Source organism: Scardinius erythrophthalmus (genome assembly GCF_964197995.2).
Source record: "Scardinius erythrophthalmus genome assembly, chromosome: 21".
Classification (NCBI taxonomy): domain Eukaryota; kingdom Metazoa; phylum Chordata; class Actinopteri; order Cypriniformes; family Leuciscidae; genus Scardinius; species Scardinius erythrophthalmus.
The window spans coordinates 28,788,517-28,810,820 of record NC_138241.1 but is presented as its reverse complement, the minus strand read 5'-3'; the positions used below and the strand labels follow the sequence as shown (position 1 = coordinate 28,810,820).

The 22,304-nt window shown below is 36.6% G+C and overlaps 1 protein-coding gene across 2 annotated transcripts; it reads left to right on the top strand.

The window, feature by feature from the left end:
• The first annotated feature begins 410 nt into the window (after positions 1-410).
• sfxn5a (sideroflexin 5a) lies at positions 411-18,769 on the top strand. Of its 2 annotated transcripts, none has more exons than XM_081351252.1 (14): positions 411-657; positions 6,796-6,864; positions 6,948-7,025; positions 7,410-7,436; positions 7,689-7,743; positions 8,310-8,335; positions 8,432-8,485; positions 8,576-8,632; positions 10,036-10,101; positions 11,616-11,706; positions 13,856-13,971; positions 14,065-14,150; positions 17,202-17,319; positions 18,135-18,769. In XM_081351252.1, the coding sequence occupies exons 1-14, from the start codon at positions 601-603 to the stop codon at positions 18,210-18,212; spliced, it is 978 nt and encodes a 325-aa protein (XP_081207378.1). In that variant the 5' UTR covers positions 411-600; the 3' UTR covers positions 18,213-18,769. The 2 variants fall into 2 exon arrangements, with proteins under 2 accessions (XP_081207378.1, XP_081207379.1); XM_081351253.1 differs by lacking the exon at positions 411-657 and adding an exon at positions 1,281-1,549.
• Positions 18,770-22,304: the final 3,535 nt, after the last annotated feature.

The window sequence follows — 22,304 nt, the reverse complement described above, 5'->3', positions numbered from 1 at the left end:
CTATCTTGGATAAATTATGTAGCTATATGTCACACCCTGTGCAATAACAAGGTCATAATGACTAAACTGAACCACATTGATGTAGGTAGTTAAGGCGATTGAAAATGTAATTATTAATTAATTAACTAATTTGTTAAAAGAAAAGCAATGTTTTACTGACGTTTATGACAAATCTTAAAACTACTCTTCAAACGTCATCCATCTATGGAAGCTTGTTTCTGCCATGGTAAAAAAAATAGGCTATTTACATCTCGAAATTCTGACTTTTTCCCCCTCAGAATTGCGTATCACGCATTCTGACTTTATAACTCGTAATTGCAGAAATGTAAATTGAAATTAAATTTAGATTTTTTTTTTTTTACAAAAGTCACAATTACCCTTTTAATTTTTTATTTTGTGGCGGAAACAAGCTTCCATATTCATCACACCCACGGGGGTAATTTATCATATAGACAGTAAAGTAATTTATCATTTGACCTGTTAGAAAACGACATTACCCAGAATGCATCGATACGGATGACTCGCCCACTCTGAGGGAAGTCTAACGTTACTCTAGTTTCAGAGCTCAGTAAAACAGCTTTATTGAATGCAAAACCTGCCATGCCTGAATCGACTGTGTGCCCTCCGTTTAGACTCGGCGAGTCTCGGTTTGATCAGGTAAATAACAACCGGACCCAGTCCATACGAATGTGAGACCTTTGTGTTTTTGTATCTGGTGGATTTCTTCAGGCGCACTGCAGACGGGTTTGGAGACAGAATGTTTCAAGTGAAATGTTTTAGTGGAATCTCATTTTGCTGCTCGAATGAGCTGCAGTTCACTTTACTCGCTAAACCCATATCAAAACAAGACCAAACAGTGCTCTGCAGTGTTTGCCTGTTCCGCCTGCCTCCCTCACACTCTGGTTCAGTCGCATTAACAGTGACCTCTGTTGGTTATATTACTACTTTGCAAAATGTGATAAATATTGATGTTGTTGCCTAGAATAAGTCAAATACAATAGTATAACTTCAAACAATGGGTCAGCCCAAAATGCCATATAGCTACAATATATATTTTTTACTTCTTGTGATAAATACATGCACGTCTTGTACCAATTGCATACTGTTGCTATGGTTACTTCATAAGGCGTAACGTTACCAGATTTAGGGGCCGCTCCACTGATCTATATAATGACTGGATAGCTCATCACGTTCTAAACTGCCACTAGGCAGTGAAGCCACCGGAAGTGTTCGAGCGGCCATCTTACGATTCCCTACCAGCAGAGGGCTCCAACGCCCATAATACAGAGATTGGTAGCTCCGACGGCACTTTTAAGATGACCCGCTGTGCAGTAAACAAGTGTAAAACGACGTTCATAAAAGGATGTAGAAAAACTGCCCATAGGTTGTAATTCAAGCCCTATAAGTAATAATTTAAATGCAAAATTGTCGCTATGCCCGTTTTGTTTTCTCCGAGGCAAGAGTAATGCTGCTGCTTCTTCAAAAACAACGATAAAACAGTCAACAGTAGCCTATAAGAAACCTCAGAGCAGCAATAATCACAATTACGGTAAGTGTGCAATAGCGAAACCGTTTGACAGCTTCAAACGAGCTTCGTGCAGACTCCGTTTACCGTTACATTAACCCATACAATTTGTATTATGCATTTCCTGAACATGTACTTGCTAATCAAACACTTTATATGAACAAACTACTAATCTATAAAACACAATCGGTCTTCCGACCTTTTACTATTGTGTCAATTGATGTTATGCGTGAGGGAGAGAGAGCAATACACATACAGCGCTCGTGTTGTGTGAAGGCGGTGAGAGTGCGCGCGCGCGCGGCCGGGGCTCTCTCTGCTTGTTCTTATGCGCCCTTTCCACTGATCTAAATAATTCGTTGTTACGACGACTTATTTGTTCCCTCGTTTTAATAAATCGTGGACACGTTGAACTAATTCCCTCCCTCATTTTGATTGAACGAATTACAACGTGGCCACAAGATAACGTGCTGAGGTATTATTAATTCGTGGCCACAAAACAATATTCACCTGAATATTCACCAATTCACACAAATATAGGTCTGTAGTAGCATTCACTATTTAATTAATATTATCAAACTGTTTTTCTTACCTGTGAAGATAGCTCTTCGGTGAAGGCTGGCTAGTTCTCGTACAGCTTTTTATTCCTTTTGCAAAGAAATTGCCGTTTTTTAATAAGCAGGAAAAATTTCCCGACTTTAAACAAATACCCATTTAAATGCTTAGGATGTTTGCGTTGTGAGAATATACAGGAGACTTTAGATTTAAAAACTGTGTCTCGTTAGGCAATGTTTTCTCAGTCAAATCATAAAATTTCCTATTGATTCAATAGAACGCGTGAGCTCACTAGGGAATACCAATATGGCGGCGCGGTGGCTTCACTGTTTATGACGTCATGAGCTATCCAGTCATTAGGCTTGTTTGAGATGCGCCTTGCCTCGCCTGCAATGTAGCCGAGAGTAGGCGGCTGCAGTGAGAGGAGGAGTGAAAAAAGCGCAGGCAAGACGGACAGTTCTCTCTTCTCGCAGTGGATCTGACACCTGTGAGATCAAAGATGGATATCGCGGGATTCACCGGATTCACGCTTGTGCACAGTGTTGCTAATAAACTGGATAGAATTTAAGTTCTGTTGCTTTTATGAAAATAAATAGAATGAACAAGACACCCAAAGTAGCCTACTTATTTAATTCCATTCCAAATACATGTTTATCAGTCTTTTTTTCTTTAATACAGACTTGTTTTTTTTTTAAATAAAAAATACATTGCATAACCCATAGAGATCGCACTGTTAGTTAGTTTGGGAATATTCACACATAATTTATACACATAAAACATGATATCAGAGTTTTAAAATCAAACATTTTAAAAGAGAACAAATACATCACGGTTGTTTAAACCAATGAGCATTAAGCTGTGTCGTCAGCAAGTCGTTTCCCATCATGCTTTTGATCAGCGCAGTCGGTGGAGAGCAACTGCGCGCGACTGCAGAATCCGACAGGTGCGCCTTGCGCTCGCGAGAGATTTTTGACATACGTCAGCATGACATCAGAGCAAGGCGGACCGCACTCGGACACATTTCTAACCGGCATGCATCTCGCGCTGATCACCGGTGATCGATTCTGCGCAGATTTTGCTCATCTCAAACAAGCCTATTCTATATAGATCAGTGGGCCGCTCACATATCGCGTCTTTTGCGCGCGCAAGTTCGTTATTTCAAATGTAGCCGCGCGGTATGCGCGCTCATAATGGAAGCGACGCGGTCGCGGTGCGACGCGCTCGTTTTTTCCAAGCGCGTCCGCGCCGCATCGAGATAAAAACATCTCAACTTTTCAGAATGCCGCAAGCGCACCGCAGGTCACGTGACAAGAACCAAGCTTAGCAACGACAGACGCCTCCGGAGCGCAACCACCCGAGCGCTTTGGAAAAAAGGAGAACGCGGCGCGCCTAGCGTTTTCAACGCGTTTTTAGGCGCGATATGTGAGCGGCCCCTTAAGTGGCCGGCTGCATGAACTGCTTAGACTAGTCTGATGAACTGCTTATGAAAGTTAGTCATCATTTTTTCTTCAAAACTGTTCATAACTTTTAAAGGTCAGTTACGTACAAATATTTTAATCTAGTTTAAATCTGTAAAGTAAGACTTAGTAAGATTATTGCACCGCGGGTAACTTAACTGCTCTGCACGAGAAGTTGCGGTAACGTTAGTCTTTTCTTCCCTACTCTAGCTAGCTAAATAATGCTTCCAAAAGCGGGTTTTCCCAAAAAACTTTATGTGAACAGTTTCTTAAAGGTGCACTTTTTTTCTTAGTGTGAAAAGCATTATAATAATCTAAAGAAGATCTTTTTCCACTATAAAGAGTCTTTTGTGGAATAGAAAGGTTATAAATAATAAATAACTTTTTTTTTTTTAAAGATTGTATTGTGACGTTGGCTATGTCCGAGTAAAACGGCTTCTCGAACTAGAAAAAATGTAGTGCAGGACTGGATCTTTGTGGTTTGATATTGCTGTGATGTCATGTGAGTGACAGGTTGTCCCGCCCTCGCGCCAGTAAAAACGTCATCAGAGAGGAGAAGAGATGTCGCTGCAAGAGGTTATTTTTGATTAAAGATTACGAGGATAAATGAGTTTTGCAAAAAAATATAACGAAGTCTATAATTAAATATTTATAAAAAATACTGCAATATTCCATGAAAATAGGAATTTAGGAATTGTCTATTTAATTGTAACTTTAAGACACAGTATAACCAGTATAACTTAGTGGTTATGTTTATGCAACTGGCCCCTGTTCGTAAAGTTCTGTCTAGTATGCCCTGATTAACTTGTAATCTAACTGGTGTGACTACTGGCTACATTATACTTAGGCCTATCTATCTTCAACAAAACATAGCCACAAAAGTATATGCGTTACAATATTGAGTTACTTACAAAAGTAACAAGTACTTTTTATAAAAAGTAATGTTACTTTGCATGACTTTTCGCTGGGCTTGCTTGTTTGTTTTTAATAACAGTATAAAAGGGCGCAGCTCAAACAAACCTTTCAGCGGTTCTGTCATTCTGAATTGCAAAAGAATAGGACGCAGGAGAAGAAAGTTCAACACTCTTAAGCAATGAAAAGAAAAAAAGAAACACAAATGTGATGTTTATCTTAAGTCATTTTAGTGTGGTTGAATTGGATCATCGAAGGTCAGAGGCAAAGACATTGGTTAATAAAGTGAATTTAAATACATAGTACACAAATTGTGTTATTTAACATTTAATTATTGCAGGTTTGTGTAATATTCTGAGTTTGCATTTTACAGTTTTTATTAATTTTGAGGAATACTGAATAAGTTTTTGTGCAAGTGAGGTGAGTAAATGCATGCTCACATTTGAAAAAAGTAATCTGATTATAACTTGCGTTACTATATATATATATATATATATATATATATATATATATACATATAAAACACGCAGTGTTGGGGGTAGCACATTATAAGTAACAGTTACGTAATCAGATTACTATTTTCAGAGTTACTTTTTTGTAAATATATATATATATATATATATATATATATATATATATATATATATATATATATATATATATATATATATATATATATATATATATATATATATTACTTGTATGTAAAAACTACATATTTAGAGACCCTTTGCAAACTTTTTTTCCTTTCTTGACAGTCTTTAGTAGTTCAGCTTTACTTGAAGTCAAGCCCCAGACCCTTATAATTCAAACCCCGGCCTCAATTAATTATTTTCAAGCTTCAGCATCAAATATGAAGAGATAAGCATCGTCAACTATTTTTTGCCAAAGCAAGTTCATTAGCAACACTACTCTATTAAAACATGTGGAAACTCGAACATTCACTGCGACAAAAAAAACAATTTAAGCCATTTTATATGCATTAGTGATTCAATAACTTTAACCTCAGAGGAAGAGGAATTGAGAGGTAATTTATTTATTCATTGATTTATTTAGTACAGATGATTCACATCTGCTGTTATTGCTCTAGCGCTACCGTCCTTCATATGTGTAAAGGGCCGCCTGTTAGATGTGATAAACAGAGAATATGTTGCGTGCTGCTTTGAAATCTTTCTCTCTCACACACATTTGAACATTTTAATTGCATTGGAAGAAGTTTTTTTAGGTCCACAGATCAGCCAGCAGCAGTTGGTGCGCACGCATAATGAGGCGGACACACCTGGCGTGCGAAAACAACTGGTTCGGCCCTGGTGTCAGAGTCTGCATCAGCAGCTGACTCCCGCGTCTGGAGAAAGTTTCTGGGACCTCAGAAATAATCTGTTGAATAATTTAAAGAAATTGTGAACATATGATTATTAATAATCATGCTCATTATTCTCGGGAGAACTGTTCTTGTTCCACACAAATCTGCTCCTCAAGATGAGTTGCCTGTAATATTTGTAGAATTCATTGGATTCTTGAGGGGGGGAATCTTTTTTTTTTTTTTTCACACAATAAATAAATAAACAAATCAATCTAAACAATCACAAGCTTAAAATTAACCAACAAATAATGGATAGTTTAGTTTATAAGATATGGTGGTTATAGGGCTATTGCAAATAAGCTGAGACAAATATCTGATTATTTGTCATTGACGTTTTAAAATATGATGCCAAATGGCTTAGATTATCAAACAATGCCATTTTAAACAGTTAAATAGCTCCACTACACTATACTCAGTAAAAAGGAAGACATATAAAATACAAAATTGTCTTACTTTTCCTATATGTTTCCTATGCTGCATTTATCTCTATTGCAATGGACCCTCTTAACAAACCAGGTATGCACTGCACACTGCACTGCAGATGTTTAACTTATAAATTATATTAGATGATATTATCATCTAATTAGGTGGAATTAATATTCTTTGGACAAGTGGGGTTTCATGATGATTTTACTTCTTTTATTGCATTCTCTCAACTTTTAAGATCTTAAATTTTAAGATCTGTAAATCTATAAGCCTTTAACTGATTTATATGAGAAAACTGAACTATTTTACAAGGTGACAAGTTCGTATTAATTCGGTCCATGTGATTCGTATGAAACCCCACGATTTTTAAGGAAAAGGCAAGCATGAAGGTCCATGCCTAAACCTAATCTTTAGGGGAGCAAAAGCTGATTGCATGAAAAATGTATATGAATTAGGCACCAGTTCACCAAAATGTAGTTCTGAATTGCCTCGAGAGTGTTTTGAAACTCATGAGAGTGCATTTTATTGGTTTATTTCTTAATGTTTCTTTGTTACTTCAGGGTTCATTTTCTGGCAGATTAAGACACTTCTTGAATGTGATCGACCCTCGAACGCTCTTTGTTTCAGAGGTAAGCGAGAGTCTACTGAAATGTAAGCCTCAATTGATTTGATAGTTTATCTGTGAATGCTGTTTTCTCTTTTTTTATTTTAGAAACGTTTAAATGAATGTATGAAACTTCTGGATCAGTTCAAAAATGGAACTCTGCCTCCGGGTGTGACTAATGTACAGGTAAGTTTGGGGCCCATTAAAAGTACATTGTTGGAACACTCCTAAACATAATGGAGGTTTTCACAGTGATCCCACAGTAGAACTATTTTAGATTTCCCAAAGATCCTTTCAGCAAACAGATCTTAAAAGAACCATGTTTTTTTTATGTGAAGAACATTTTAATAATCTAATAATCATTATGAAGAATGAAAAGGTTCCATGGATGTAAAAGGCTATTCATGGAGCCATATATGCCAGTTAAAGAGTGTATTTAAAGAGTGTGTCTAGCTAATGAGAATGTAAGCATAATAGCCAATCAACCAATCAATTTATCTGAATTTGACAATTCACTTGTAAAGAATGCTTCATGTATGTGTCATGCATGTTTCTCTGTTTTTCGCATAGCTTTGGGAAGCACAGAAGATTAAACAGGTGAGTGTGAACAGCGTTGAAAGCCTTTTTACAGGTTCCTATGATGAAAGAACCCGCTCAAATCACTCAACATCTTCGTGCGCAGTGTGACACACACTCGCAAGCTGTGGTTCTGAATAGTGGTGTAATGAGAGGAGAGTTGCGGAGAACCTCAGCATGGTAATTCTCCCATCAGTCCGCTCTCACCTCTTATTCTCTCTCGTTTTCTCCTCTTCATCCTGTCTGCTGTCTGTGGATTCATTATGTCCTCAGGCCATCATCCATCCAGACACAGGAGAGAAGATCCCCATGCCCTTTCGCATGTCAGGTAAGGGTGTGAGTGTGTTTTCCGTGAGTGTGTGTGTCTGTGTCATGGGTGGTAGGCAGTTTTCTGCTTGTTACCAGCTCTGGAGACTAGAGCTTGGTGGTAGGGGGTCTCTCTGGACCGATCTGTTGGCAAAGGTCACACTCAGCTGGGCTCTGATTAAACCCTCTCCCTCCTGCTGTCTGGAAGTGTTGTTGGGCCTCTCAGAAATAGGAGTATTTTAGTCTTCTCTTAACACTACTATTTAAAGGGAGAACAGATAGGGAGAGACCTGCCTGACAATTATGATGGCTACCTCTGAACAATGCTATCTTTTATGAGTAATGAGGATTTTGTTAATCTGTTAAAGGTCAGTAATAAAGTCATAATGTCATATGAGAGACTATAATTCCGATTATTAAACCAAACATGACTTGAAATGTTCTTCTGCGGCCTGATCCAGCATATTCAAATGTCAAAATTACATTCTTAGTGTTATTCCATTATTGAATCAAGGATTTTTTTTTTTTTTCTGAAATCATCTCCTTCCTATTATTTGTGTTGGCACATGTTTTTCCTTTTTCTTTCAGGTTTTGTGCCCTTTGGTACTCCAGTGGTAGGTCGATGTGGAAAAAAAATTAAACATTTCTTGTCTTGGTCACCAAATGTTAACTTTAAATCAATGTCAAATCACTCACTCCTCCATTTATAGGTTGTGGGACTTCTTTTACCCAATCAGACATTTGCTTCCACCATCTTCTGGCAGGTATGGTACACACGTGTTTTTCTGGTCTTTATGCTTGACTTTAACCTCAAGCTCGCTTTGCTATGAACTCATTCTCACTGTTTCTCACAGTGGCTGAACCAGAGTCACAACGCCTGTGTCAACTACTGCAACCGCAATGCAACTAAGGTATGGTGTAACTAATGTAATTTTGACCAGTACATATGATGACATGGAAAGCAAACTAAAGTTATTAAAAAGCAATTAAACGAGTGCTACAGAGATAATATATTTTTGTAGGCCAACCCATAAGTTAGCATCACCCTGGTTCCCTCGACAAAACCAATACAGGATTTTTACATTGTTTTTTAGCTTATTGCAGAAAATAAGTTTATTATTCTTACGCATTTTGTTCATCATAATATTCTTCACATATGAACACAACTTTTTGAGGTCTAAATACAAGTAAAAAGCTAAAACTAGGCTATAAAGGATCTGTACCACTGTCACATGACTTCAACGTCACCACCATTAAGCTTCTGAAGACTAGTTGAGGAAGAATAGTTTGCAAGAGCGTGATTATTAAACACACCGAGACTGTGAAAGCGGACTAGCGAGTGGATGAGTTTACCTGTTCGACTTGTCCTCAGCAACCCATTTAACCACATGTTATCAACACAGTATAAAAATTATAAGCATTAAAAAAATCACAAGGTGGTATTATGGATGTATTTTATGTCATAGAATAAAACATGAAAATTTCTTGAGATTGTTAACCACAAACCTTATTTCAGATATTTAACCAAACGCCCATTCAAAAAACCCATTGACTTCAAAACTTTGGAACTGGAAGTACTAAAATGCAAAATGTACTATGTTGTATCATCTTATGAATAATCGTAAAAACTATTATAATACTATTATAATACATAATAATACTCGTGGTTATAACTTTTAGGAGTAAGATAATATAAAACACACATTGAACACCATGTTATATCCACTTAAATTATAATAGATTATAGTTCCCATAGTTATAATGTATTGTAAGTCTCACATCTTGGCATTGCAACTTATAACCCATATGTAATTAAAAGTTATTGTAGCTGTTGTTACAATTCATGATATGATACAACATGTGTTTTTTTGTAATACTTTTCAATAAGGTTTCATTTGTTAATGTTAAGTTACATTAGTTAACATGATCTAATGATTAACAAAACTTTTAGCAATTATTAATTTATACATTTACTAATACATTTTACATCGAAATTTGTATCTGTTAACATCAGTTAATGAACTGTGAACTGTGATCAACAATTGTATTTTTATTAACTAACGTAATAAATGGTAATAAATGCTGTAAAATTACTTTACTTTTATTTACTTGCATGTACTTTAACAAATTAGACCTTATTGTAAAGTGATACTCGTTTTTTTTTTTTTTTTTTGTAAGGCATTATTCATGCATTATAATGCCGTAAGAGTACACTTATAATGCATTATAAATACAGGCTTCATGGAAAGTGTTAGCAAAAATGCCATATTAATCATTTCTTTTATTAATTTATATATTTTTTGTTTGTTTTCAGCCCACACCAATGTCTACATTTTTCCAGGGTTATCTTGGTGCAGTCAGCAGTGCAGTTACTATTGCAGTGAGTTCACATGTCTGCTACACAAAATTACGTAATTTTGATGTGTAGAAAGAATTCTCTTTTAATCCTTAAATTTTGAATTGCCATTTCACGCTAACAGAGAATAATGTTATCCGTGACTTTTCTGGTACTATGTGAATTTAATTTTAATAAGCAAACTGATGGAGTCTAATAGCATCACATATAGGCACACAGAGCCCTATGCTGTATTTCACTTTGCTGAATTGCATATCCTTCTAGTCACGCCCATGTGTCCTCTAGAGCCAATTAGCTGCCCTGCTGGGTGGCAGTTTGATGCCCAGGGGCATGACAAGCAGAACCATGGTGACGACAACTACAAATGGCCCCATGCCTGTGAGAAATATGGGAGGGGGGCACTAATTAAAACTACAATCCCTCTGAACACCCCTGCTGAGAAGGGAAGCGATGTGTTCTCAGATGTTTGTTAGACGGGCTCTCAGAGATGACCAGAGACTCACAAGGCGAGACCAGAAACAACTTAACATAACCTGTCACGACCTGTCATAAAGCCCACTGGGAGTTTTTTAAGGTCACTATGAAAACAAATGTGTATTCATTGTCACCCATAACGTCATTGACTTCACGTGTAGTACTTGCCATATTAGATTAATGTAAGTTTTCATTGTTTTACTAGGCACATGTTTCTGTTTTTCATTTGAGTTTGAATTTGAAGACATGGAAAAAACAATTCAGTTCGGAGCTGTGGAACAGTGGCACAGCTTTTTTATGTGAAAGCTGTTGTGTTCATGGGCACTCTAATTCGAATTCAATTTAAAAAAAATAAAAATGATGTTTTCTAATAAAAAAATATATACACACTACAGTTCAAAAGTTTGGGGTTGGTAAGATTTTTTTAACATATATATATGTGTATATGTGTTTTTGTAAAATTGTTATGCTAACCCAGGCTGCATTTATTTGATTAAAAATCAGTAGAACAGTAACATTGTCAAATATTTTTTACAATTAATTTTAAAATAGATATTTTATCATTTTCATATATTTTAAAATGTAATTAATTCCTGTGATGCAAATCATTACTCCAGTCTTCGGTGTCACATGATCCTTCAGAAATCATACTAATATGATGATTTGCTGCTCAAGAAACATTTATTATTACTATTATTATTATTATTATTGTCAATGTTGTAATAGAATATTAGTAATAATAACAATATATTAGTGTTCTTAATATTTTTGTGGTACATTTTAAGGTCTCTTTTATGAATAGAGAGCTCAAAAGAAAAGGCATTTATTTGAAATGAAAATCTTTTGTAACACTATAAAAGTTATTACTCTCACTTTTGATCAGTTTATATGCCTCTGCTGAATAATTTTTTTTCTTTTCTTTTTTTTAAATAAAAAAATCGTACCGACCCAAAACTACAAATGTAAGAATTTATCATGTTAAAAGTATATATATATATATATATATATATATATAAACAGTTTTTAAATTAAAATACTAAAATTAAATGAAATTATGTGCACAGGTGGGGCTGAATATTCTTATTAAGAAAGCTGAGCATTTCAGTCCGGCTACAAGAATCCTGGTCCAGAGGTTCATCCCGTTTCCTGCCGTTGGTATGTGCATGTGTGCGAGCGTGTACTTATGTACGTGTTTAATGTGAGCTTGATTTCCCTCACCACTTACTCTGCCCTTATGTGTTTATGACAGAAATCAAGCAACGGCTTCCTGTCATGTGGTCTTGCTAAACTGCTGATTAGTAAAACATAAAAATGATTGATTCAGTAATGTACGATATTAATTAATGCATGAAGTTTTCTATCAGCTCTTTTGCTGTCTGAAAGCGCACGTCTTTGCATTTGTAATGACACTCAATTTCTAAATGAGCATTGGCTCAGACTTTCATTAAACCTCCAGCGTTTGTTTATTGTTGTTTGTTCTCATGTTGTGTTTTGACTGATCCTGTTGTCAGAGGGGGACGCTACTGAAATGTTATCTCAGTGTTCCATTAGCGTGCTGAGGCTCAAACAGGTCCAGAGGGGCTGAGGGAGACTGTCCCACAATGCCTTGGGGATCCTTGGCTGTAATTAAATTGTTTTCGTCCCCCACCCCACCCCTTTAATTAAATCAGCAGGTTCCCCCCTCACCTCTCTGGACTGGAGTAACGGGACCTTGTTAGCTCTCGGCTGCCGCTCTCTAATTGGTTAATTAGGCCTAAAGTGCTCTCTGTGTTAGCACTGGGCTCCCTGTCTCCAGGCCGCCATGTTGTTGTTGTTTTTCAGTGTTTAGTTATAAATGGCAATCAAACTCAGCTAATGAAACGCAGTGGAAACAAATTTGCCTTGGATTTTATTTTGCTTCACAATTATATACTTTTTATGTAAAACAGCATTCGTCTATCATTTTTCTTAACCTCAAAATGACACACTTGGAATCAGCGCCTATTTAAAGACAGTTTATAATGATTTTTGGCATCCATATGGTGACCTAAAGCAGGACTTCCTTTGTAAAATTTAGTATGCATATGTTTTTCACTGTTATCCATTTTTGATTCTCTCTCTCTCTCTGTGTGTGTGTGTGTGTGTGTGTGTGTGTGTGTGTGTGTGTGTGTGTGTGTGTGTGTGTGTGTGTGTGTGTGTGTGTGGTTAATTGGCCTGGGTCTGAACCCCTCAGAGGTGAATAGCTATTTACTCAGCCAATTAACTCAGCCCCACAACACTGCAGCACTGAACACTGATAACTCACAACACAAGGTCTGTAAATTAAAAATGCTTCAGGCTCTCTTTATTTCTCTGTTCACACACACACACCCACACCAATCTCACCACATGCCACAGATGATAATGCCAGAAAGTAAATCATTATTCTAATCATTTTTACGCTTGTAATTCATGTGCGCACTTTGACATGACCATATGAAACTATTTGTTTTATATCCAGTTAACCCCTCTTAACGCAGACGTTCCAGATCAAGAATGTGTTCCAGTTTTGATTGCTTTTATTTCAATATTCACAGGCGGTGACTCTCTAACAGATTATTAGTACTCTAATTTGTTCTGTTAGTTCTATTGCATTTTTAGTATATAGCAGTGGGGTAAGATGTGTCACCCCCAATCTACCCCAATGTGTTGGTCCAGGTTCATTAACTAATGTTAACAGAAACAACTTTTGATTTTAATAATGTATTATTAAATGTTGAGATTAACATTATCTGAGATTAATAAATGCTTTGGAAATATTTTTCATTGTTAGTTCATTAGTTGATGTGTGGCAGTAAATGGTAAGTTGTCTTCTGCTAAATAAGGACTTTGTTTATATTTTTTGTTTCAAATGGAAATTGTTAATGTCTTCCCCAGTGATTTAACTTTCCCTTCACGTGACACAGCTTACCCCTAACTATTTTTTTCCATGGCCCCACTTTATAGAAGCTTTCTTCTAATTGAAAGGATATATTCTGAAATATAATTAGGTATATTAGTTTTGTCTCATTTCTCCTGGCCTAGAGGACATTTTAAAAATAAAATTGCACAGCTTACCCCATTATTCTGCCCTAAGTTAAAATGCACTGCGACATTCATCCATTGACTGCCTCTTACATTTCTTGTTTCAAAACGGATCCGGGATAGTGACGGTACAAAGAGAGTCAAGTTCACACGATTCTCTCTTCAATCATAATCAGTTGTCTGTGTTGGATCCAAATAAGGAAAAGTTGGGCATCAAATGGAAGTCCCTTTGTTTTCTAACTGCAATTCTACCTTCATTTAGCAAGTGCCAACGTGTGTAATGTTTTGCTGATGCGCCACACCGAGCTATCAGAGGGCATCAGTGTACTGGACGACAAAGGCAATGTGGTGGGCACCTCAAAGCTGGCTGCCAGGCATGTGAGTATGGACGTTTTGGAAAATGTGTTAAGGGAAAGGTTGTTAGCAAATGACAGAGCTGAGTTCTGCTCTGATTAATGCGTTTTTGTTCAGGCTTTGATGGAGACATCCCTGACGCGTGTCGTGCTGCCCATGCCTGTTCTCCTGCTGCCGCCTTTAGTAATGGCCATACTGGAGAGGTCAGAGAAAATCTCGTGAATTTGATATTTCAGACTTCAGAGTTATTTTTACAGCTCCATCACCTCGGGAATTCACACACCCATATGTACCATATGTCCTTGAATATTTTTATTTCACAGTTTGATGTGAACACATTTGTGTGTGTGTTTAAAGGAGTAGCTTACATACAAATTTAATGCAAAATGGCACACAAAAAAACAAAAGATGTTTGTATGTCAAGCTCAAAATATGATTTATAAAAGTTCCTTAACAGTGGTATATACAATATGCTTCTGAAGCCATAAATCACAAAAATCTTCCCCTTTACCACAGCTCTTAAATATACTTTGTGCAACTTCAATATTCAATAAAAATATAGTTAAAATAGTCACAGGTCACATTGACTACTGTCAGCATTCTACAAAATGTAGTTTTGTTGAAAGAAATGAATAGTTGCATTCAGAAAGGATGCATTAAATTAATAAAAAGTGACTGTAAAAAAGATTTATAATGTTACAAAAGATTTCTATTTCAGAAAGTCAGCATATTAGAATGATTTCTGTAGGATTATGTGAAACTGAACATTGGAGTAATGATGCTGAAAATTCAGCGTTGCCATCAAAGGAATACATTACATTTTAAAAATACATTTAAAACAGAAAACCATTATTTTAAATTGTAATAATATTTCACAGCATACTGTTTTTACTGGATTTTCAGTATAAATACAGCATTGGTGAGCTTAAGAGACTCCTTTCAAAAGAATTGAAACTGAACGCAAACATTTAAACAGTAGTTTTAATACTTTTATGTTTAGATACTTTAGCTCTTAGGTTAAATATATATATAGTGTCTGGCTATCTGTCCTGTAGGCTATGTGACATTGGAGTCCACATTAAAAATCTGTGATTTTCTTCGTTTAAACTAACGTTTAAAGAGAAGTTTTAGAATGTATGGGGAAAAAAAGTTTTATTAACTACTCAAATTGCTATGCTGATAATATAATTCCTTTTATATCAAATTATAAAAGGCAAACGCACATTATCACTTGCTCTGTGACTTCTGGGCCTCATTGCATGTATAGGATCTACTCTTCAACAGAATTTGTTTGGTTTTATGACTGATAGACTATGTTGCAACCTCCTCAAATTCTTGCTGCTCTGATTCGCAGGTGTGTACGGTTATGTGTGTGTGTAGGTGTGTCTGTGTGAGCGGCAGTAAATGGTGAGTTGTCCTCTGCTATGCCGACTGTCAGCTCACCCTCACTGGCTCTCAATGGAGCAAGAACAGTGATGCAGGAGGGTCACTGCTTTAAGGGTGAGATCGAGTGGCAGGGGTATCCTTGATTAATTAGAGCGCTGAGAGGAGCCTGTGTGATATATGTGGGGCGTTTCAACCTTTCACCTATTTCTCTTGCTTTGTCCAAAGGCAGCTGCTTTGCTGAACAGTCAGTGGCTTTATTGACGGCATTTTTACATGAAGGTACCGCCTAATGGTGCGTTCAAGTCATGTCGGAAATATCGTGGTTACGAGTTGAGCGCACATGAATGCCAGAACAAAGTCGGAATTATGAGTGAGAAACTTAGGATTTTCTTTGAGCTCCAAGTTTACGAGTTGGGTGTGTGTGAGAAACATTGCGGAATCAATGGAATCAACATCTTTAGTTTACAGTACATTTTCATAAATTAATCAAAAACATAAAAAGCAAAATACACCTGATGAGCATTCTTTGTTCTTCATTTTCTAGAAGTAGAGTTAAGAAACCTTGCCATATTTCTGTGTAGGTAATTAAGAGAAGGAACACTGCCATCTTACTCAGAAGAAAGTGACTTAAACGTTGTAATTATGAACTTCCCAGGAGGACCATAGGGAAAATAGGTTCACATCAAATGATCTGGAGGAAATTTAAGTGAGCTTAAGCCATAACCAAGCAAATATTTAATTACTACAATGCTTATTTGTTGGTTTAAAAAGTACAAAAAAAGGATATTAATGATTTAATTTTCTACTTTCAGATGCTTTTTTTTAAAGGGATTGACTACCAATATATAATATACTAATTTGTACCATGTCAAGATTATCCAAAAAATATTTAATTGTGAATGCCATTTTTACATTGATTTTTTTTAAACCTTTGCCATCTAATACCCACTTAAAAATAATCTTCAAAAACACTAATAATTTAATAAGTCAAGTCAAGTCACCTTTGTTTTTCTAGCGCTTAATTCAATACAGATTGTTTCAAAGGATCTTTACAGTGATAAACAGGAAGATGATGCAAACAAAATTAAATTAATAGTGTGGATACTGTGGATAATAGTGTGGAACTGTAAAATGTAATCTTTAGTAATCTCAAGATGAATATCCAGTTTTTTATACTGTAAGTTCACTTGCAGCATTTTAAATGGAATTTAGTTTTTAGTAGCCTATTAGTTTACATTTTAACTTTTTTTTTTCGTTACATGAAAATAAATATTGTGCGTCCTGGATATCATAAGCAGCAAAGGATACATCACCCCGATCAAATCATCTGAGTAGACTGGCTGTCTTGCAAACATTGAATTCCTATGTGTATATTTCGTGTAAAGTCAGCACTACTGTTTGCTCTGTCACTTCAGTTTGGCTTTGACCTCTTCACGTAAGTGTGACGGATGAGTGATTTATTTAGAACAGTTGACGGACACGATGAAAGGTCTTTAACGTACTTTGATCCTTCTCACCGCAGCTTTTCTCTCCCTAACATACACACAAGCATGCGCGCACAGAGAGAGTGTCTGGTGGCCAATTAAAGCTCATCATGCGTATGTGTTGATGAAGTCATCATTAAGCAGTCGCTGGCTTCATTAAAACAGGGCTACTCTGGAGGACTCCTGCAGAGCATGCTATCCCACAACCCCCCCCACACACACTGCGGCCAGGGAGGGAAGGGGGGAGGTGTCAGAGACCAATCACGCACAGCAGTTCCAAAGTGTCAGCGAGCGAGTTCAATAACGATAATGGCGGGAATGCTCATGATTTCAGTGTGCGTTCTGCCAATAACTTGTGCATTTTTGTGGGTGTTTGTGCATTAGGCTCCCTTCACTGCAGAAGCACCCTCGTCTTGCGCTGCCTGTTCATAGCATGGTGTGTCTCTCTGCATTCGGCCTGGCGCTGCCTGTTGCCATCAGCCTGTTCCCCCAACACAGTCAGGTGAGCACTCGCACACGCCTCCCTCCATCCATCCATCCGCTCTCGCTCTTACTTTCTCTCCGTCCCCTCTCTTTGTCTGCCATGAAGACGGTTATGGTTTAAAATGGTGTTTATTAAGCTGTTCATCCATATGGTTACTGAACTGCAGACATATGTGCTGCCAACTACTTCTATTCCTCTCCCACCCCTCCCCTCCTCCTCTCCTCTCACTCTCTCGCTCCCTCTTTACACTTTTCCGAGGGTTCCAGACGAACGCTCCCAAAAAACTCCACTCCTGTCCCCCCCCACCTTTTCACACCCCACAGGATGTCTGTTTCAGATTCTGCCTCACACACTCACACGCTCATTGCCATCTGTTTCTGAGCAAAATATTGCAAGTTTTGGCCCTGGTTTGGATATTTACCAGTGCTCGCTGCTTCATTTTAGCTTTTTATGATGGCAGAAGTGTCAGTTTTGACTGTGAAAAATGCTCGAAGCTGGAAAGACATGGCACACTTTTAATTCTCATTTGATGAAACATTTTAAACATCTTAATGACTTAACGATTGCTGTGAATGGTTGTCTCACTGTAGCCAAAAGATCTGAATCTTAATGTCAGTACAAAAATAAAAACACTCCGTAATCAAAACAGCAGATTCATATATGAGGCGATTTTATTTTACGACTTTCGATATCTGTGTTGTTTTTCTGTTCCTGCTGAAGCTGAATTAAATGAATATAATTGAGATATAAATTAGCATTTTAATAAAGTATTAATGGAGCTGTAAACGCTGACCTGAAGAGTGTTTTGACTGCACCTGCTTTCTGTCTCTCAGATCCACGTGTCAGAGCTAGAGCCAGAGATCTCTGCTGCAACAGAGTGCAAGATCCTGACCTACAACAAGGGTCTTTAACCAGTAAATGCTTGACACCTAGCAACTAATCTCTTTGTCCTTCACTGTAAAACTCTAATGCGAACAGTAAAAATGCAAATCTTGACTGCGTCTCACTGGATTGTTCCTGCTGTGTGTGAATCCTCTCCCAGCCACACACAGAGACAGACTCACACCAGTGCTAATCATCCTCTTGCCTTGTACTTGAACATGGCAGTGGCAAATAGAGGATATTTGAATTTCCCTCTGATCTACTTACAATTTTACATAATTATCAGCCTTCTCACACAAACAGTTCTGTACTAACTGCCTGTAATTATAATGTTTGCAAAGTAATTGCCTTAAAACGATAAATAACCAGTTTTGATATTTTAAACTGTATTGTAATTAGGAAAAAATGTTGTTTACACAGAATTCAGCTGCCTTTGTGTTATTTTCTTATAATTCCTTTACAAACCACAAATCATTCTCAGAATGAATAGGAATGTAAACTGAAATTTAAAAAATAAAATGAGTTCACATATGAAAAAGATATATTCTGTTATGATCTATATTACTTAATAAACCTTATTTGTTACATTTTTGTCATTATCATATTTTTTTTTTTACTACTGCAACTACTGTAGTCTGAAGAATGTATGTGTGTGTGTATGTGTGTATATATTATATAGACGCACGCACGCGCACACACACACAGACACACACATATATATATATATAATATATATGTGTGTGTGTATATATACACACACACACACACACACACACACATACACAGACCTTTAATGTTAGATGCGATTAATCACGATTAAATGATTTGACAGTACTATATATATATATATATATATATATATATATATATAGCAGAATATGCACTATTGCTACAGAAAGATTATTCTCTAACTGTTTAATACAAGTTAGTACTAACATACTTTATAAGATTTAAACTTATAAACTATATACTTTATCTAGATTTTATCTAGAATTTCTTTCAATGCAGTAAGTACAAGCACTCAAATGTATGATAAAATCACATGCTTTTGCCTTTTGGCTTTGTTCGAGAAAATACATAGAAATCCTTTAAAACATTATTATCATGGTTAATGAATGGAAACAATGCACACAAGTCTACAATTCCTGCTTTACTTTCTTCCTCTTCTATCCATTCGTTCTATTGTTTTTAGATGATTATATCTTCTTTTATTTGGATGTGTTTGAGTTCCTTTGACAGGGCTGTAAAATGATTCCTGTAAACTTCTATTTTATCGTTAGATCCATCGCTAGAGTGAGGGAGTGGACCTGTGTGTTTTTCTACCTGGTTGTCACGGGAACAGATCACAGTGGGCAGTAGTGAGGAGAGACATGACATGAAGCCGCATGTAGAATCATTAACCGTGCTAGGCTTCCATACACAGAAACAGTTGCACAACATGCACACGACCGGATTAATGAGGGTAACATTCTTATTCTTACCTTTTTGTTAGCTTTTGCTTTAATTTCAAAATCAAGATAAAAATGGTTATGGGGTTTTGCCTAATATGATCTGTCCTGTGACAGACAGGTCTGGCTTATCTACTCTCATCTTCAGAAAAAAACAATAAATTTATCTAAATATTTCATAAAATACAATTTTCTTTGTTCCAGTGTTGGTGTAGTTACTTGTTGTACATGCACCCACTGTGTAGTGTCACACTTGCACTTGTCATATATATTCAGTAATTTGTCATAAGATAAAGTTTTCAACTGGATCCTTTCAATTGCAACAACATTTTTTTTTAAATAATAGTTTGTTAACCCAGAAGACTGAGTTCTTGCAGCAAGCAGCCAAGCATGTTCCACTAGAGTGGCACTCTACATCAACAAGCTTTTGTTTACCTACCATAGGTTCTCCATTACACCACTGCGCTTAAAGCAGTTCACACTGTAAAGATCTGTGAAATGTACCTAAAAATATTAATAATCATAAAAAACCTGCAGCTGTGGTTGCCAGAACTTTACCGTAGAAAATATGGTAGCAACAATTTAAGTTTTATAGATTGAACTTAAAGGGGTTATATGTAAGAATTTTCATGTAATGACTCGGGAGGTTTTTGCCGGGAAAATCAAAAGGATGTGACGTTTATGTCCGTTCAATGACAAATGAAATGAATGCTTATAAAATGTTCAGGATAATTCCAAAAGAGCCGTTCTGTACTGTGTCAGTGTTTAATGCAAAGAAAAGGGATTAATTCAAACTATAGTTTCAAATATACTTTTTTAATCAAACTTATGCCGGTGAATTCCAGAGCTTGTGCAAAAATATCCACATCGCTATGATCAGGTGCTTTCTTAAATTCAAAGTTCTGTCATGAAACTAGATGGCGCAGGCTGATATAGGTCCTTAACTGCTTGCAAGCACATCAATAGAGCACAGCTGATTGGTTCCTGCTGTATCAGTAGCCAATTAGCTCGTTGCTCAACTTTCAAATACTTGGTCAGCATTTGCTGTAGCAGCGCACTTTCAGAAACCCTCCACCTTCCCCAGCTCCACCTGTATAGATCTGCTTCAGGTAATTCATGTTTACTATATTGTACAGCAACAGCATGTCTTACTGCTCACAGCAGTGTGACTATTGGCAGTAGCAAGTCCCGTACTTGCTCTGCAGCAGCAATAACAGCTTAGCAGATCTATTTCGCCAAGACCAAACATAATCAATATTGTAATTGTAATTATTGAGAGGAAAACGTGCAGCACATATTTACTCATTTAAATGTCGCTCTCATGGTGTCAGGATGGCGTTAACAGTATATTACAACAAAGGTATTTCCAACTTCCTTTTACTTATAGCAAAGAACGAACAAGAACTTCCCTGTGAGTAAATTAGGCCTTGAATCATGTTCAGTCTCTTGTACGTTATGTGACTGATTTGGCCATCCGAGACTTACTCGTATCACTATGGAGGGTGCGCATGAGCTGCAGTTCACTTAACGACCACCGGTGTCGCTAATAACAAGGCTTTCTGAATTCTACATGTAGCACCTTTAAATTGACAAAAATAAAATAAAATCTGCTTTTTCAAAGTGAATCACAAATAGCTTTTCCACAAGTTGAGGTAAATAGTAATAAAAGGTGCACACAATTGCAAAACACCATCATGGTAACACACAATACTAAAATAATGCAATGGACATACATTTAACAACATAAGATGCAACAAAACCCCAATGTACATACAAGAAAGCTAAATAAATGTTCAATGGAAAACACATTAAATATGAGCTTCCATACAATTCTGGGAATGTCAGTTTACATTTTTTAATTAAAAAACTACATTTAACAATATTTTAATGTTAAATTACATGAAATATCTCAGTAGATCTATTACAGTTTTCATCGTATTGATGAAAGGGAAGATATGATCATCCTTTTTCCCTATTGTGACATATATCCTATAAACGGCTTCTTGAACAAGAAAAAAAAATGTAGGTTGGGATTTGATTTTGTCCATCAGGAGTTGATTGAATGGTTGGATTGTTGTGGTTTGCTATTGGTCGATCTCAAGTCAGTGACAGTTTGCCCCGCCCTCACGCCAGTAAACGCATCATCAGAGGAGAGAAGAGATATCATTGTAAGAGGGAGGGGAAGCTATTTTGATTAAAGATTACTAGAGCACATTAATTAAAAAGTATTCGGATAAATAATTTGTAACAACTGCAATATTCCATAAAAAAAAAAAAAAAATTGATTCCATGATGACTTAAGTTTTTACTGTAGCATTTTGCCATTAAAATGTAAAATTCTAATCAAATTTACTAACATTCAGTTTTTGCGATCGCACAAAATGAAATGCGTGTTTGCACTCTTTTGTGTCGCGTGTGCACAAACAAACATCCATCTTTTTCTCAGTCTTTTTACTTTCTCAGAGGAAAGAGTGCTGTTAGGGAATGCATGGAATGTGTGATGTAAAGCTACAGAGGATGTGATGTGTGCACCTGCACACAGGATTGGATATCTGATGGCCTCAAAACAAACCTACCAAAACAATCTTTTTCACCCCATCTCAATTGGCTCTTGTCGTACTTGACAGTGATACTCAGGTGTCATCAGTCTGTGCATTTCACTCTCACAACCCT